Source organism: Microcaecilia unicolor, chromosome 8, assembly GCF_901765095.1.
Source record: "Microcaecilia unicolor chromosome 8, aMicUni1.1, whole genome shotgun sequence".
In the NCBI taxonomy this organism is placed as follows: domain Eukaryota; kingdom Metazoa; phylum Chordata; class Amphibia; order Gymnophiona; family Siphonopidae; genus Microcaecilia; species Microcaecilia unicolor.
This window is the reverse complement of record NC_044038.1, coordinates 1,064,822-1,084,004: the sequence shown is the minus strand read 5'-3', so window position 1 is coordinate 1,084,004 and position 19,183 is coordinate 1,064,822. Positions and strand designations below refer to the sequence as shown.

The window sequence follows — 19,183 nt, the reverse complement described above, 5'->3', positions numbered from 1 at the left end:
GGAAACGAAAAGAATGAGACATTGTCTTGTCTTTAAGCATCGGGGGTTTTGTCTGTATTCTCTCTCTCTGTCTCTCTCAATCTCTCTCTCTCTCTGTCTCTCTCAATCTCAATCTTTCTCTCTCTCTCTCTCTCACTCTCTCTCTCTCTGTCTCTCTCAATCTCTCTCTCTCTCTCTCTCTCTCTCTGTCTCTCTCTCTCTCTCTCTCTGTGGCTGTACAGCTGGCTTCCCTTCTGTCTTTATGCAATGCTGTTTCTCCAGCACATTCAAACCCAAGCTGTTCATGGCTCCTGCACTTCCTTGTCGCATTGCCACTCCCACCAAGGACATCAGCCAGCAGCTGAATGAACTCTGTAATTACTGCCTTTCTTTTAATAATTGTAGGAGTTGCACAAGACAAGCAGGTAGATTTCTGTTCAGAACAATTTGCCCCAGACCAGACTCAGCTGCAATGGATGAAAATTGTGCATTTTAGGAATGAGCTGTCAGAGGAGTACACTGGGACCACTGTCACCCATGGCTTGGAGGACGGACAGAACTGATTGAGTGAGCACTGAATATATTACCCCCCCCCCCCCATCACAAGTACCTGGCAGAAACCCAGTTAGCAGCAATCTTCCTTGTCCCAGGATTAGCAGCATGAAATGTTGCTACTGTTTGGGTTTCTGCCAGGTAATTGTGACCTGGGTTGGCCACTGTTGGAAGCAGGATACTGGGCTAGACGGACCATTGGTCTGACCCAATATGGCTATTCTTATGTTCTTATCACATCCACTCCGTACAATCTGATCAGCTATTCCTGAGAGAAATGCACCTGCCCAAGAAGAGCTTGAAAAAACATTACAGAAATAACAGGGAGACCCAAAATGAAGCACTGCCCCCCTCCACTGCAGTAAATATTGTGTGAGACACAGTAAAAATTCTCTTCCAGAATCCCAGTCATTAAAAAAAAAAAAATTATGAAGACGTTATAAGGAAAAAGAGTGAAGCAGAGAGATGGAGAATTGGGTGGGGGGGGGGGGGGGGGGGGCAACAATATGGTTTAAACAGTTTCATTTAATGTGAATGATGTAAGAACATTTACTTGATTCTGAACAATGCCAATATATGTTGATTAATAAGGGAATGTTGTGTTGAATAAAAGGTTGGGTAACAGACCCTAATAAAACAATGTTATAGATTTACGTTAAGAGCAATAAAGTTTAATTGCAAGAAATAAGCTGTTGAAAATGTTGATATCATGCTAAAGAATAATGACTATTAACTACTGTTATATGTTGGATATAGTTTGGATCCTGAGGGCAAGTGGTTTCCAACTGGGGGGAGAATGTGACCCATGGGTTGTTTAAGAACATGATAGAGTGAGTCCCGGGTAGCAGGTCATTGGTGAAGTGACTGGAGGACCCAGGAGGAGGTTCAGAGGGAAACCCTAGGGAAAAGATCCTGGTTTTGCTTCTTGATATAGTAACAGATGAAAGTTATGTGTTACTGGTCGTTCCCCTGCCAGATGACCCATTGCAAGGGAAGTTCTGTAGCACTGTAACCAGTGGATAGATTACCTGGACAGTAAGCTGTTATATTGCATCAACCAATTAAAGAGTCTGAACTCGGCGGATTGGGGAATCTGGCCGTAACCGGGGCTTGGGTGGCATAGCAGTCTACCCCTGGCTGATAGTGAGACCTTCAGGGTGGTAGCCTGAATGCAGTTATTGGAAGCTTGGCCTGGATGGTATTCAAGTACATCAGGATTATGAAATCCGCTCTGGGATCTAACTGAGCCGCAGGACAGGCATGAGGGTTGTGTATATGTATTAGCACAGAATTGTATTATTGCTGACGATCACCTGGAAAGCAATATGCAGTGGAAGCCATCAGTTAACAAATGTTCATTTTCTTTTAATCCTCTGAGTGTCGTGTGGTTCCTGAGTGGATGAATTGACGGGGCCAGAGTAAGTGATAAATCACGCAGTGCCTCTCAAGCCCCTTATAAGCTGGGATAGCAGGACCGGGTTACATGTGCACACTGCATGTATTTAGAATGTTAATGGCCGTGTGTGTATGTACTGTGTACACATTAGAACATTAGATGCCTGGTGTGCATACACGCCAGTGGAATAGCCAGACGGCAACTTCTGGGAGGACCTTAGCCCAGGGTGGGTGGGCTTACAATTCTCTCTCCCTCCACACTCCCCTGGTTTCTGCCCTCAGCTCCTCAAAATAAAAAGACCTGAGCCCTGCCAGTCAAAGACCTCTCCTGCTTGAGTCACTCCTGCTGGCTCTCCCATGCATGCTCGGTTAGACCTGGCATTAGCGGCGAAGTGCGGCTGCAGAATAAGCACTGGTGCAGGAGAGGTCTTTGACTGGCAGGGCTTGGCATCACCACCAACCTGGAAGCAGAGGGGTCCTGAGCTGAAGTGAGGAAGCCCAGGCCCCCCGTGGCTACACCATTAGTGCACACTGTACACATTTAGAATAAGTACATAAGTATTGCCATACTAGGACAGACCGAAGGTCCATCAAGCCCAGCATTCTGTTTCCAACAGTGGCCAATCCAGGTTACAAGTACCTGGCAAGATCCCAAAACAGTACATTTTATGCTGCTTAGCCTAGAAATGAGCAGCAGATTTTCCCCAAGTCCATTTTAATAATGGCTTATGGACTTTTCTTTTAGGAAGATAACCAAACCTTTTTTAAACCCTGCTAATCTAACTGCTTTTACTACATTCTCTGGCAACGAATTCCAGAATTTAATTAAAGGTTGAATAAAGAAATATTTTCTCAGATTCGTTTTAAATTTACTACTTTGTAGCTTCATTGCGTGCCCCCTAGACCTAGTATTTTTGTAAAGAGTAAACAAGTGATCCACTTCTACCCGTTCTACTCCACTCATTATTTTATAGATGGGAGTAACTAGTGAGGTAATTAAATTTGCTGATGACACAAAGTTATTCAAAGTCATTAACTCGCGACAGGATTGTGAAAAATTACAGAAGGACCTTATGAGACTGGGAGACTGGGCGGCTAAATGGCAGATGACGTTTAATGTGAGCAAGTGCAAGGTGATGCATGTGGGAAAAAAGAACCCGAATTATAGCTATGTCATGCAAGTTTCCACGTCAGGAGTTACGGACCAAGAAAGAGATCTGGGTGTCGTCGTCGATAATACACTGAAACCTTCTGCTCAGTGTGCTGCTGCGGCTCGGAAAGCGAATAGAATTTGGGTATTATTAGGAAAGGTATGGAAAACAGGTGTGAGGATGTTATAATGCCGTTATATCGCTCCATGGTGCGACCGCACCTTGAGTATTGTGTTCAATTCTGGTCGCCGCATCTCAAGAAAGATATAGTGGAATTGGAAAAGGTGCAGCGAAGGGCGACTAAAATGATAACGGGGATGGGACGACTTCCCTATAAAGAAAGACTAAGGAGGCTAGTGCTTTTCAGCTTGGAGAAGAGACGGCTGAGGGGAGACATGATAGAGGTATATATAATATTGAGTGGAGTGGAACAGGTGGATATGAAGCGTCTGTTCACGCTTTCCAAAAATACTAGGACTAGGGGTTATGCGATGAAACTACAGTGTAGTAAATTTAAAACAAATAGGAGAAAATACTTCTTCACCCAACGCGTAATTAAACTCTGGAATTTGTTGCCTGAGAACGTAGTGAAGGCGGTTAGCTTGGCAGAGTTTAAAAAGGGGTTGGACGGTTTCTTAAAGGACAAGTTCATAGACTGCTACTAAATGGACTTGGGAAAAATCCACAATTTCAGGAATAACTTGTATAAAATGTTTGTACGTTTGGGTAGCTTGCCAGGTGCCCTTGACCTGGATTGGCCGCTGTCATGGACAGGATGCTGGGCTCGATGGACCTTTGGTCTTTTCCCAGTGTGGCATTACTTATGTACTTATATCTGCCCTCAGCCGTCTTTTCTCCTAGCCAGTTTAGCCTTTCCTCATAGGGAAGTTGTCCTACCCCCTTTTATCATTTTCGTCACCCTTCTCTGTACCTTTTCTAATTCCAATATATCTTATTTGAGATGCGGTGACCAGAATTGCATACAATACTATTTTTGTTTTCCATTATTTTCCTAATACCACCTAACATTCTATTTGCTTTTCTAGCTGCACACTGAGCAGAGGATTTCAATGTATCATCAATGATGAATGGTAGCGGCTGGGTGTTTGTACACGCTGTACAGTGTTGGTGTACACTGTTCATGTTTAAAATGTTAATGGCTGGGTGTGTGTGCACTGCATGTGTAACTTTTGAAATTGAGAATGCCTCTTGTTTATGAAACCAAATTTGTGCAATGCTATGCTTATGGGTATGTTTATTTGTATTTGATACTGCTTAAACTAGTGTGCAATTCCAAATTTAGAAAATGAAAAACAGGGAGAGAAAAAAAACACCAATTAATTACAGGACAGGTTTCATCCACACTCAGCAGAACAGTATCAGCTATGATTCAGGTGAGTGAAAATTCAGTTTCCTGCACAGAGCTGACTCCAGCAGGTTAAACCTTTGATTTCTACCTTGAAGACCTGGAACATTGTATCAAAGACAAAAGTGAGGTCTTCAGGTTACAACACATTCATTTTCACAGATGAGGAAAAGGGTTATTCACTGTCCTTCTCAGGAGGAATGGTGACAAATCAGATCAGTGCATACCCTCAAAGACTGTTTAAGGGTTTTATGATTATTTTAATAATATTTTAGACAGGTTTGCAATAGAGTTCAAACTAAGTTTTAGTGCTGAAAAACGTGTGTGTGTTATAATACCATCTCTACTATAATAAAAGGCACCGTCAACGTTCTGAAGCTGACTCCGTGGCTTCAAGTGAAGGGTTCGTAAGGATCGTTAGGTTCGTCGCTCTGTCACCATCTCGCTCGGCCCCGACATCGCGCCTCTGATAGGTCTGCCGCCCTCAACATCATTGCGTTTTGATGTCCTCGATGTCATCACGTTTCGACGCCGAAGGCGGCGGACCTATCAGAGGCGCGAGGGTGGGGCCGACAGAGATAGTCAAAGAGCGACGAACCTGACGAAAATTACGAACCCTTCACTTGAAGCCACGGAGTCAGCTTCACAACATTGCAGGTGGGTGGCTGGAGGGGAGGGGAGAGGAGAGAAAGAAAGGGGGCAACTACCCTGGAACTGGGAGGGAGGGAGAGAGGGGGGGGGCAACGATCCTGGAACTGGGTGGGAGGGTGGCCGGCCCCTGCAACTTGGAGGGTGGGCGGCTGGACCCAGGAACTTGGAGGGGGGGACAGGCGCACCCAGAAACTGGGATGGATGGAGGGAGGGAGGGGGGGTGACCCTGAAACTGGGAGGGAGGGGGAGAGGGGGGGGGAAGACCCTGGAACTGAGTGGGTGGCAGGGAGGGAGCACGGACCCTGAAACTTGGAGGGGGTACGGACCCTGAAACTGGGAGGGAGGGGGCCCCTGGCACACACTCTCATTCTCACACACACACACTCACTCTCGCACACAGTCTCACTCTCTCTGTCACACACACTCACACATTCACTCTTTCTGTATCACACACTCACTCTCACACACACTCTGTAAAACACACACACTCCGAGGAAAACCTTGCTAGCGCCCATTTCATTTGTGTCAGAAATGGGCCTTTTTTCCTAGTTTTTTTATATTATTCTCTTCTGTTTTTGTTTCTTTAACACAGAGCAATATTACTGAAAATGTATTGACTATCCTGACATGAAACCATATTCTTTAAGGAGATTGAAATGTGAGGTAGTGTGAGTTTCTTCTGTGATAACATCTGAATTTCCTATTACAGTAGGTAACACTTCTAGAGCTCTTGCAGTGGCCGTGATTCTGTTTTCAGCATGTGAAAGGGACCGAAGCCCTTGAAAATGTGCCTGATAGTTCAGCATGAGAAGGGATTTAGGTCTCCTTGGCTGTACTGAAGTGTTTGTGCTTCGTATGCAGCTCAGTCTATCAGGGTGACTTTAACCCGTTCACACCCATGAGCTACACTCTCTCATTTTAAGATCTTGATACAGTCACCAATGAATCTTTTGTGAAAATAAGTGTGAACTAACTCTCAGGAGGGACAGGCTAAGGTTGGGTTGGGCTGTGCTGCTTCTTCACTCAGCCTCCATCCACAGTATTTCCAGCTGTTCCTCCTATTCTCATTTAAGAGCTTTGAATAATTACTTTTCTACACTCTCGGTGTGGAGAGGCTGTCTGCTTGCAGTCGGCTTAGACCAGACTGAGGCAGATCTGGCTTTCATTCTTTCATGTAACCTGCTCTGCCCTGCCCTGCCCTCCTCATCACAACCTCTTACTCTCCTGCATTCTCAGTCTTTTTCATCTCTGAGATGTAGCTCTCTGTGTGAAAAGAACTCAACCTTAGTATCAGCTTATCCACATCTTGCTGTCATGTTCATGCTTTAGGGACAGTCTGAAAATGACAGAGCACTCAGGGATGCTCCTGGGACCTCATGACTTCCCCTATTCTCTTCCCCTTTCTCCTTGGACCTCATGACATCCCTTCTCTCCTCTCTTTTCTCCTTGGATCTCATGACATCCTTTCTCTCCTCCCCTTGCTCATGGGGCCTCATGACATCTCCTCTCTCCTCTCCTTTTTTCCTGGGACCTCATGACATCCCCTTTCTCTTTCCCTTTCTCCTGGGACCTCATGACCTCCTTTCTCCTGGGACCTCATGACATCCCTTCTCTCCTCCCCTTGCTCATGGGGCCTCATGACATCTCCTCTCTCCTCTCCTTTTTCCTGGGACCTCATGACATCCCCTTTCTCTTTCCCTTTCTCCTGGGACCTCATGACCTCCTTTCTCCTGGGACCTCATGACATCCCTTCTCTCCTCCCCTTGCTCACGGGGCCTCATGACATCCCCTCTCTCCTCTCCTTTTTCCTGGGACCTCATTGCATCCCCTTTCTCTTTCCCTTTCTCCTGGGACCTCATGACCTCCTTTCTCCTGGGACCTCATGACACCCCTTCTCTCCTCCCCTTGCTCATGGGGCCTCATGACATCCCCTCTCTACTCTCCTTTCTCCTGGCACCTCATGACATCCCTTCTCTCCTCCCCTTTCTCCTGGGACCTCATGACATCCCCTTTCACTTTCCCCTTTCTCCTGGGACCTCATGACATTCCTTCTAAGTACATAAGTAATGCCACACTGGGAAAAGACCAAGGGTCCATCGAGCCCAGCTTCCTGTCCACAACAGTGGCCAATCCAGGCCAAGGGCACCTGGCAAGCTTCCCAAACGTACAAACATTCTATACATGTTATTCCTGGAATTGTGGATTTTTCCCAAGTCCATTTAGTAGTGGTTTATGGACTTGTCCTTTAGGAAACTGTCTAACCCCTTTTTAAACTCTGCTAAGCTAACTGCTTTCACCACATTCTCTGGCAACGAATTCCAGAGTTTAATTATGCGTTGGGTGAAGAAACTTTGTCTCCGATTTGTTTTAAATTTACTACACTGTAGTTTCATCGCATGCCCCCTAGTCCTAGTATTTTTGGAAAGCGTGAACAGACACTTTACATCCACCTGTTCCACTCCACTCATTATTTTATATACCTCTATCATGTCTCCCCTCAGCCGTCTCTTCTCCAAGCTGAAAAGCCCTAGCCTCCTTAGTCTTTCTTCATAGGGAAGTCGTCCCATCCCCGCTATCATTTTAGTCGCCCTTCGCTGCACCTTTTCCAATTCCACTATATCTTTCTTGAGATGCGGCGACCAGAATTGAACACAATACTCAAGGTGCGGTCGCACCATGGAGCGATACAACGGCATTATAACATCCTCACACCTGTTTGGTTATGCATGTTACATAGTTTTTATGAGTTTGCGCTTGGCTAGTTCAGTTCTTGTTCAAGATCTGGTACCATCGCACGTTGGCTTGTTCAGTTTTGTTTACGTGGGGTCATCAGGGAAGGATTGTTTGAAGAATTGGGCTTTCATGTGTTTTCTGAATACCTAGATGTTCATGCCTTTGAGGGCCTTTGGCCTATGGTAAGAATACAACTCTTCTAAGACTGGACTAAGAAAACATTCTTCCTCGTGCATCTGCATGGAAAGGTCACCTTACCTCTGAGGATTCTGATGGCCAGTCTGCCATAGAGATAGTCATCTTATATTGCGTGCTACTGCAAGAGACAAGACATGTGAGCTTGCATTGGTAAAATCATCAAGGAAGTGATCATTTCATGTTCTGCTACATCATGGAAACAAGAAAAATACTCTTACTACTACTACTTATTATATTTCCATAGCGCTACTAGACGTACGCAGCGCTGTACACTGGACATGAAGAGACAGTTCCTGCTCGACAGAGCTTACAATCTAATTAGGACAAACAGGACAAATAAGGGATAAGGGAGTTACTAAGGTGGGAATGATAAAACTTGGGTACTGAACAAGTGAGTAAGGGTTAGGATTTGAAGACGGCCAGAGATGGAGCTTGATGTACCAGCTCGGGGAGTCTATTCCAGGCATATGATGCAGCAAGATAAAAGGAACAGAGTCTGGAGTTAGCGGTGGAGGAGAAGGGTGCAGACAAGAGAGATTTACCCAGTGAACAGAGTTCCCAGGGAGGAGTGTAGGGAGAGATAAGAGTGGAGAGGTACTGAGGAGCTGCAGAGTGAATGCACTTGTAAGTCAATAAGAGGAATTTGAACTGTATGCAGAAATGGATAGGGAGCCAATGAAGTGACTTGAGGAGAGGGCTAATATGAGCATAGCGAAGCTGGTGGAATATAAATCATGTAGCAGAATTTTGAAGGGATTGAAGGGAAGAGAGATGACTTAGTGGGAGACCTGTGAGAAGCAAGTTGCAATAGTCTAAGCGAAGGGTGATAAGAGTGTGGATAAGGGTTCTGGTACTGTGCTCAGAAAGGAAGGGATAATGATATTATGGAGCAAGAAATGACAGGTTTTAGCAGTCTGTTGAAAATGTGCAGACAAGGAGAGAGAAGAGTCGAAAATGACCCCAAGGTTACGAGCTGATGAGACAGGGAGGATGAGAGTGTTATCCATAGAGATAGAGAATGAGGAAGAGGAGAGGTTGGTTTAGGGGGAAAGATAAGAAGCTCAGTCTTGGTCATGTTTAGTTTCAGATGGCAGTGAGACAAATAAAGACCACATGGCCTATCCCGTCTGCCCATCCATGCTATCTACTCTCCCTATCACTCCCTTAGAGATTGCCCTGGGATTGGTAGCATGGAATGGTGCTACTGTTTGGGTTTCTGCTAGGAACTTGTGACCTGGATTGGCCATCGTTGGAAACAGGATACTGGGTTAGATGGACCATTGGTCTGACCCAGTATTGCTATTCTTAACTAATTCAGATACTGTTTTCATCTTCACCGCTTCTACTGGGAGTTGTTCCATGAATCCACCACCCTTTCCATGAAGAAGGTTTATTTCCTCAGGTTATTTCTGAGTCTATCCCCTTTCACCTTCACCCAATGCTCCCTTGTTCCAGAGCTTCCTTTCAGTTGAAAAAGACTTGCCTCCTGTGCATTTATGCATTTATATCTCCATCATATATCCCTGCTCCAGCCATTCTTCCAAAGTATACATATTGAGATCTTTAAGTCTGTCCCCATACGCTTTATGATGAAGACCACTGACCATTTTAGTAGGCGCCTTCTGGACCGACTCCATCTCTCTGAAGGTTCAGTCTCCAGAATTGTACACAAAATTCTAAACGAGGACTCATCAGAGTCTTTTGCAGCCCAAATGCACGACCCTGCAGTTTTTAGCCTTAAATCTTAGCTGTCAAATTCTGGACCATTCTTCAAACTTCTTCATGTTATCCACACCATCAGAGGTGTCTACACTATTGCAGATTTTGGTATCATCCGCAAAGAAGCAAAAGTTACCAGACAGCCCTTCAGAAATATCACTTACAAAAATATTCCAACTCAAGGACCGAACCTTGTGGCAGACCACTGGCACCATGCTTTTCCTCAGAATGAGCTCCATTTAACACTACTCTCTGTCACCTTCCATTCAACTACCTCCCAATCCAGTGCGGAACCATGTCAAAGGTGACACAGTCAGTGTGGGCAAATCAGTTCGAGTGTGTGCAAGGCCGTTGATGACTGCAGGGACTGAGAAGAATTGCACGGAGCAGCTTAAAACATTGAACTGTAAGGCACGAACGCCCCATGAAAGCATCAGCCAGTGGGATGATTATTGACCGAAAGGGAGTTAAAAGTGCGGCTGAAGATGATCTATCTACAGAAATATTCTTTTTAATGAAAACACTTTGCATGATTTTAGAAAAATATCTTGTAAATCTGTTTTTATAGTGAGGCTATTTAAGGAGGTAAAATTGCAGTTTTGTATGTAGTGACTACAATATTTATCGTTCGCAGGTCTTTTTGTGTTCTGTTCATGTGTAGCCTAAAGGTTAAACCAGATAAAGAAAAAGTAGGGAGCATCCAAAAACAGAAAAATAACAAAAAACACACCTAAGGAAGAAAATAAAAACACACCCAAGGAAGAAAATAAAAAACACACCTAAGGAAGAAAATAAAATAACAAAAAACACACCCAAGGAAGAAAATAAAAGAAGAAAATAAAATAACAAAAAACACACCCAAGGAAGAAAAGAAAATAACAAAAAACACACCCAAGGAAGAAAACCCTCATCTTAATATACCAAGAGATTTTTTGACCTATGAGCATTTTGTCAATTTTGATTTACGTTATGATCATTTAATATATTTTTGAGTTTTTAATAAAAATTCACATTGAGTTTCCTCTCGTAGATGTGTTTTTTTTCTTTTCTCTGTTTTTTTTGGGTGTTCCTTACTTTTTCTTATCTGGTTTTTCCCATGGGAAATTTGTTCTTCTTTCTTTTTGTTGTTATCAGCCTAGAGGATAAAGGCATAAGGGTTACCTGCTGGGTTAGAACTATGGTCTATCAAGCCCAGCATCCTGTCTCTGACTGTGGCCAATCTGGATTGCTTGGAGGAACCTGGAAGATCTACATCTGGAAATGAAGAACAGAGAGGCAGGGACAGGAGGCAATGTCTGTGGCTTCCATCTTCTTGAACCTCTACAAATCTTCTTTAAACCCAGGCTGGATATGATGTCACCTTCAGCTGTAACCTGTGCAGGTATTCTCAACTGATTATAATCCAGGGCTCCTCTCCCGTGATCCCATGGGTGCAGTAAGGACCACTAAATCTGGCAGAATTTCCCATTGAAAACCTTTGAGAGTACCAGGCCAAACCCCCTGCACTGGTTGGGAGGTTCTTTTCAAAGGGATCCAATTATCCATATAGAATCCCTTCAAAAATGTCCCTTATTTTAATAATTCAAAATAGTTTACATATGAACTAATGTAAATTTTATATGGGTTTTTGCCAATGTGCCAATCCCAGGCTTACATAGTAATGTGGTATCATAGAGGCAGATGCTCAGAAGCATTCACAAGTTTGCTACCAGTAAATATATCATTCTTATCCACAGAAGTCGAGATACAGGCAAAATGTATTACTATAAATTGATCAGCCTTTATATAGATTGGGATCTTGCCAGGTACTTGTGAGCAGGATTAGCCACAGGATACTAGGCTTGATGGACCCTCGGCCTGTGCCAGTATGGCAGTGCTTGTGTTCTTAAGACCATATCTTCTTCAGTGATCCAAGGTATACAAATAGCTTGGCTAAAAATCACATAAAGATATCTGGACAAGCTATGGAGCAGTCGTCCTGCTGAAAATCACCCCAGTAGTAGATGATGGCAGGTAAAGACTGAAACAGTGCTTCCAGTCTGCCCAGTAACATGTTCAGGGTTGTAGCTGCTGCTCCCTCAGGTTACCCCAGTGCTTATTTGCCATCCTCTTGCCACTAAGAGAAACCCTTGTACTTATTCCACATCATTTGGGATTGAATTTCATGTATAGAATGTTTGTACGTTTGGGAAGCTGCCAGGTGCCCATGACCTGGATTGGCCGCTGTCGGGGATAGGATGCTGGGCTTGATGGGCCTTTGGTCTTTTCCCAGTATGGCATTACTTATGTACTTAGTTAGGTTTTGCTGCCACCAGCCTTTTCTGGCAGGATTATTAAATATTTCCTGATGTCTGAGTCTCCTTCCTTGTAGCTTCATGTCATACACTTAACTGAATTGTAACCCCTCCCCCCATATAATATATTCGTGTCAAACACTTACTTGCATGGCTGTTTGCAGCTCAGAATGCAGAGCTCTCTGAAGTCCACGGAGTCCGACACCTTGAAGTAACAGGGCACTGCGGGAACACAAGAAAATAGTTATTATCCCTCTTGCATAGAGAGCATGACCATCACAAATGGCTGGATCTTTGATCTGCTGCATTATGCAATACCGTTCATTCAAGCAATTCATACACAGCTAGTAATATCCCCACCGTACAGACCTGGATAGCTATAAATATATACTATGACATGAACCAGCCACAGGTCCATCGGGATCACCAGAAGAATCTGCAGTAGCCTTTGTTCCTTATTATTAGAAACAAGTCCCTCAGTGCAGTACAAAACCAGTGTTAAAACACTTTCAGAGGTTCTTAATTCCTTGAAGCTTCTCGTACAGGCAAATGCACACACACAAAAATGCTGCTGCGTTATTACTCTGTGTGTGTGTGTATATTTGTAGTTGTCCTGGTTTGTAAGTCTGGGATATTACTGCTTGTGAATGTGTGATTTATCTTGATCTATGGTTGGGTTATTAGTGTGTGTGTGTGTGTGTGTGTGTGTGTGTGTGTGTGTGTGTGTGTGTGGTGTGTGTGTGTGTGTGGTGTGTGTGTGTGTGTGTGTGTGTGTGGTGTGTGTGTGTGTGTGGTGTATGTGTGTGTGTGGTGTGTGTGTGTGTGTGTGGTGTGTGTGTGGTGTGTGTGTGTGTGTGTGTGTTCTTATCTTGGTTTATGTCTGCATTATTAAAGTGTCAGTGTGTGAGTACTTCTTACCCCAATCTGGATTCTTGTGATTGTTGCAGTACTGGGAATTTTCCAATACTGGGTAGAGATATGAAGAACAGCCACACATTTCAACCATCTGAGTCTGGAAACAGGAGCGAAGACAGGACTAGAAAATCAAAGCAAAAACTAATGTTATCCTTCGCATATCATCACAAAACATTGTGGCGCAGTATCTCCAAATGATTATGAACCTGTTACGTGACACCCGACATCACCAGCACCATTTCCGCTCCCCACACTTTGGCTTCCTGTGCTTGGCATTTCAGGGGTTTCATCTTTAAAAATGTAGGGCCCGATATTCAGCTGACGGTGATCAGTGTTTTGCTGACCGCTGCTGGTGTTAAGCCCAGCAATTCAATGCTGGACATGTCTGGACACTGGCATTTCTAGAGGCAGTTAATGCAGAGCCAGTTGTAAAGTGTGATAACTCAGCACTTGACCAGCCGTGTGTTGTCGCATAAAAATAGGACCGATTTTTATTCAGTGCTATTTATGAAGTTAACCTGGCTGGTTAAGTGTTGGATGTTGCCGACTCCGCACTGGAATGCCCCCAAAATAGCCGGTTAAGTGCCACTGAAAATTGGCGATTAGCTGCAAATGGATGATTGAACTGACCAGGAGCCATTTTTGGCTGGTTCAATCGCTTTGAAAGTCGAGTCCATAGGATGTAAAATGGAGCTTTATTCATTTTATATTTTTCTTTTTTCCCGTGGATCACTTAAACCATGTTTGTCTCAATTTTAGACTAAGTTCCCACTGTCCCTCACATCTATAAATAGACATTACATGTGTTTGATGGAGGCATTTGAATATCGAAACCTAATTCTGCCCATGGTGGTCAGTGTTTAAAAAACTGCTGCCGGCAAGTAAGGGTCATGCACTTGATAATATCGTCTTTCTATGGTACAACATGGGCAGACACACGCGTGTGGAAAGTTCAGTATTCTGACTGTACGCTTTTTTAATGGTGCCTGAGGTGGGAGTACACAGAGGTGGAACACGGGTGGTGTGTAAGCGATAATTTACGCACGTTTCAGAAGCAAGGTACAAGCACTTACACCAGCTCTGTGGAAGGCACAATACTTTAATTGCATGCATGTATTTTACCCGTTATGCTCGCATTGTATAAAGTATTGACCCACTTTCCTTTACAGAACAGGCACCACAGACAGGGGCGTAGCCAGACTTCGGCGGGAAGGGGGTCCAGAGCCCAGGTGAGGGGGCACATTTTAGCCCCCCCTGGCCCCTCCGACCCCCCCACCATTGCCGACCCCCGCCGCCGCCGTCATCTACCTTTGCTGGCGAGGGAACCCAATCCCCGCCAGCTGAGGTCCTCTTGCTTGTTCTGCACGTCAGAAACAGAACAAAGCCTTGCACGGGAAGCAAGAGGACCTCAGCTGGCGGGGTTTGGGTTCCCTCGCCAGCAAAGGTAGGCGACGGCGGCGGCAGGGGGGGTCCAGAACCAAATCTACGGGGGCCCAGACCCCCGTGGTCCCACGTAGCTATGCCCCTGCCACAGAGGTGGCCTTAGGTATCGACATATTGACACAGTCTTACAGAATTCCCTCCACAAGTTGTTATCCTGGAAGAAGATGAGGGGCTGCAGGTGTTTCAGGTAACCTACATGATATTAGTTTTATGTGTAGGCCAGTATAGCTTTAAAGTGGTAAGTACAAGCCAGGGGTGGATGAACAGTGATCTGGGTCCTCGGGCACTGCCCTGTTGTCCCAATGGTCAGTCCACTCTGAAATGTGGCTCTCGTGTGTCTTGTGTTATAAGCTTTGGCCCTGTTCCTCCCAGTACCTGGATCGAGTATGTGCTGTTATAGAGCCAGTACAGATTCTTCCAGGGAACATCAGAGCCATCGAGTGTACAGCTGCTGTAAGGATCACCCAAATGCTGAATTTCATCCTAGAGTTAAAAAAATTTACATCATTCAGAATGAAATGCTACGATTTAATTTGCCATAAAATAATGTGATTCAGTAAGAGAATAAAAAAGCAAAAGGGACAGAGCACTGAGCTTACTGCTTGGGCGGGGAAGAGCGTGTGGTGACAGCCTGCACTGTGCTATGTGTTTGCCATCACGAGGGACCTGCACCAGCCTGGATTGGGTGCCTAACCCTGACTCCACCCTTGTCTTGCCTCCCTTGACTCCAGCAACTGATATCAATAGTCTAGTGGCCGACCAGTGCGGCATGTTTGCTGTTTCAGCTAGTTAAGGAGTCTATCTTGACAGTTTTGCTGGTCTATTGAGCTCTAAAGGATGATGACTCCTCACTTCAGGGTTTTTTAACAATTCACGTAGAACATCTGGGAACTACAACCACAAAAAACAACAACAACAAAAAAAAAAACAACCCACAGGTCTTTGACACATGCAAAATGCGGAAACCTCTGCCAGGTCCAGAGTAATGTAGAAGGAGAGGAGTGAGTGTCTAGAGACATTGCCTCTCTTCCCCAACCCAACCACCCTGCCTCTCATATGAAAACACGACCTCTAGTGGTTGTCTCATGCTAGTACCACTCGGGGTGCCATTTTGAAGGACAGTACCTGAAAGGTAGAAGCAACTGGGGAATTGCTTCTGGCCAAGAACCACTAGAGAATATGGTATGACCATGGGTTGGGAGTAGGCCTTTGGGAGGTTGGAGGGCATCATCGGTAGGGTGTCTGGATCAAGGGAGGGGTGCAGTAACAGCACAGTGGCCACTGTCAGGTGCAGCCTGGGAGCATCAAGCCATGACTTGGTGGCCCAATACTCTTGGGCTACTGGATTAGCACTGCTTGTGGAGTAGCTTGCAGATAGTGTTAGTCCTTTGCTAGAGATGCTACAGGTTGGTTACTCCTATGACAAATCAAGGTGTGGTAAAAACATGTCTTATCACACCATGATAACGTCCCCCCTTAGACAGATATTATTACTCGAAGAAGTTTTTCCTGGCTGAAAGAAAGCGGGCAAGATGGGATATTGAGGAAAAGACAGACTGAACGGAGAAAGAGATACTGGATGTGATGAGAGAATGAGGTGTCCCCATAGGGGATTCCCCCCTGAAAACATGAGGCTTTTTGATACTGCATATTCTTGGTCTTTGGTTCTTGGTGTGTGAAAGGTTGGCCACCCCTGATTTAGGGCATGATGCCGATTAGACTGTGAGACTGAGGTACTGTTACAGGCAGTGGTTCTCAAGCATGTCCTCTCTGGGCTGCCAGGATTTCCGCAATGAATATGCATGAGATGTATCTGCATACAATGGAACCTCCAGGACTGGGTATTTTGCAGAGACTCTCAGGCTCTCAGTGACCTCTTGGCTTCGCCGCATTAGGACACAAACTGCCGACCCTCATTGCTCCTGTAGTAACTCAAGGACACATCATCCACAGGTCCTCCTATTGGAATTTTACTTCATTAAGAAATTGTTTTAACAAACTAAGGGTATTAAAATTACTGTTAAAGTTGTTCTACTTTAGATTAATATCAAGTGCGTTTGATCTGGTGGGATCATGAGATTTTGTTGAACCTGTTACTATGGTATAGATGGTGTAGTCAAAAAATGGTTTCAGGATTTCCTAAAAAAATTCTTATTAGGTAAAAATGAATCATGTTAGATCTTTCTCATGGTTGCCAGGTCATCAATATTGTTTAATATACTATTGCCCCCCTTTAGACATTAAATTGTCCAGGATAGGCTTCTGCCCTCTTTATATATATATATATATATATATATATAAGTACATAAGCACTGCCACGCTGGGAAAAGACCAAAGGTCAATCAAGCCCAGCACTCCGTCTCTGACAGTGGCCAATCCAGGCCCCAAGAACCTGGCAAAAACCCAGAATTTAATAACGATCAATGGACTTTTCCTTCAGGAATCTGTCCAGACCCCCTTTAAACTCAGCAAGGCCAGCTGCCGTCACTACCTTCTCCGGCAATGAGTTCCAGAGTCTAACTACGCACTGAGTAAAGAGAAACTTTCTCCAATTTGTTTTAAACCTACCACATTCTAATTTCATCTTGTGTCCCCTGGTTCTATTATTGTTAGAAAGCGTAAACAAACGCTTCACATCTGTCCGCTCTGTCCCGCTCATTATTTTGTAGACCTTTATCATATCACCCCTCAGCCGCCTTTTCTCCAGGCTAAAGAGTCCTAGCCTTCTTAACCTCTCCTCATAAGGTAGTCGTCCCATCCCTTTTATAATTTTCGTCGCCCTTCTCTGCACCTTCTCCAATTCCTTTATATCTTTTTTGAGATGAGGCGACCAGAACTGAACACAATACTCCAGGTGCGGTCGCACCATGGAGCGATATAACGGCATTATAACATCCTCATTTTTGTTTTCCATCCCTTTTCTAATAATACTCAACATTCTGTTCGCCTTCTTAGCCGCCGTAGCACATTGAGCGGAAGATTTCAACGTCCTATCCACGATGACACCCAGATCCCTTTCTCAGTCCGTAACTACTAAAGCGGAACCTTGCATGACATAGCCGTAATTCGGGTTCCTCCTTCCCACGTGCATCACTTTGCACTTGTCAACTTTGAACTTCATCTGCCATTTGGACGCCCAATCCCCCAGTCTCACGAGGTCCTCTTGTAATCTTTCACACTCCTCCCGTGACGAGACGACCCTGGATAACTTTGTGTCATACAGCGGGCGTAGTGTGTATGCAGTACTGCCATTACTTAGAAAGAGAAGGAACAGCTTGTTATTTTTTATTTTGCTTTTTTGGTGTGTCAACGATTCAAGTACTTGATACATCCTTGAAAGACTCCTGAAGAAGGCGCTTCGGTGCCAAAACACGACTGTGTTGAGTCAACCTGTTTATAATAAATATATTTTTTATCTAATTATACGTCTCCTCCATTGTTTGGAAAGAGCCTACTTTCCCCCACTCCTCTGCCACTGATAAATGTGCCAGTTAGGAACCTTGGTGACTCTTCTAAATATTTTTTAGTTCTCTGCTATCCGAGTTTAAGCAAAGCTAGGTATAAAACAGTATTTTCATCATTGTTTACCTATCAAGATGCAGATAGTAACATAGTAACATAGTAGATGATGGCAGAAAATGATCTGCACGGTCCATCCAGTCTGCCCAACAAGATAACTCATATTTGCTGCTTTTTGTGTATACCCTACTTTGATTTGTACCTGTGCTCGTCAGGGCACAGATCGTATAAGTCTGTCCAGCACTATCCCCGCCTCCCAACCACCAGCCCCGTCTCCCAACCACCGGCTCTGGCACAGACCGTATAAGTCTGCCCAGCACTATCTCCGCCTCTCAACCACCAGCCCCGCCTCCCACCACCGGCTGTGGCACAGACCGTATAAGTCTGCCCAGCACTATCCCTGCCTCCCAACCACCAGCCCCGCCTCCCACCACCGGCTGTGGCACAGACCGTATAAGTCTGCCCAGCACTATCCCCGCCTCCCAACCACCAGCCCCGCCTCCCGATCTCGACTAAGCTCCTGAGGATCCATTCCTTCTGCACAGGATTCCTTTATGATTATCCCACGCATGTTTGAATTCCGTTACCGTTTTAATTTCCACCACCTCCCGCGGGAGGGCATTCCAAGCATCCACTACTCTCTCCGTGAAAAAATACTTCCTGACATTTTTCTTGAGTCTGCCCCCCTTCAATCTCATTTCATGTCCTCTCGTTCTACCACCTTCATATCTCCGGAAAAGGTTTGTTTGCGGATTAATACCTTTCAAATATTTGAACGTCTGTATCATATCACCCCCGTTTCTTCTTTCCTCCAGGGTATACATGTTCACGTCAGCAAGTCTCTCCTCATACGTCTTGTTACGCAAATCCCATACCATCCTCGTAGCTTTTCTTTGCACCGCTTCAATTCTTTTTACATCCTTAGCAAGATACGGCCTCCAAAACTGAACACAATACTCCAGGTGGGGCCTCACCAACGACTTATACAGATGGTATAATTCTTTACCACCTTTCTTTACTTTGAGCTGTTTAACTGATTATACGCAATTTTCTAAGTCTTTGAAGACTTTCTTATTTCAGAAATTTGCTCTTGTTAATTGATGAGAAGTGAATGGTAAATTCTGGTGACTGCTTAAACATGTTTCCTTTGTAATTTATCCTGAGAATGCTCAGTTCTTGATGTAAACCGCTATGAACTCTTGAGGTACAGATGGATGATAAATGTCATATGTAATGTAATGTAATTAATCCAGTTCAAGCCAGTTCTT

At 44.7% G+C, this 19,183-nt stretch overlaps 1 protein-coding gene across 1 annotated transcript in view; it reads right to left on the bottom strand.

Moving 5' to 3' along the window:
* SCNN1B (sodium channel epithelial 1 beta subunit) overlaps positions 1 to 19,183 on the bottom strand; it is a 54,115-nt gene that overhangs the window by 8,980 nt on the left and 25,952 nt on the right. The window contains 4 exon segments of the mRNA XM_030212902.1: positions 8,086 to 8,143; positions 12,185 to 12,260; positions 12,957 to 13,074; positions 14,772 to 14,879. Coding sequence (XP_030068762.1) covers positions 8,086 to 8,143; positions 12,185 to 12,260; positions 12,957 to 13,074; positions 14,772 to 14,879 — 360 coding nt within the window.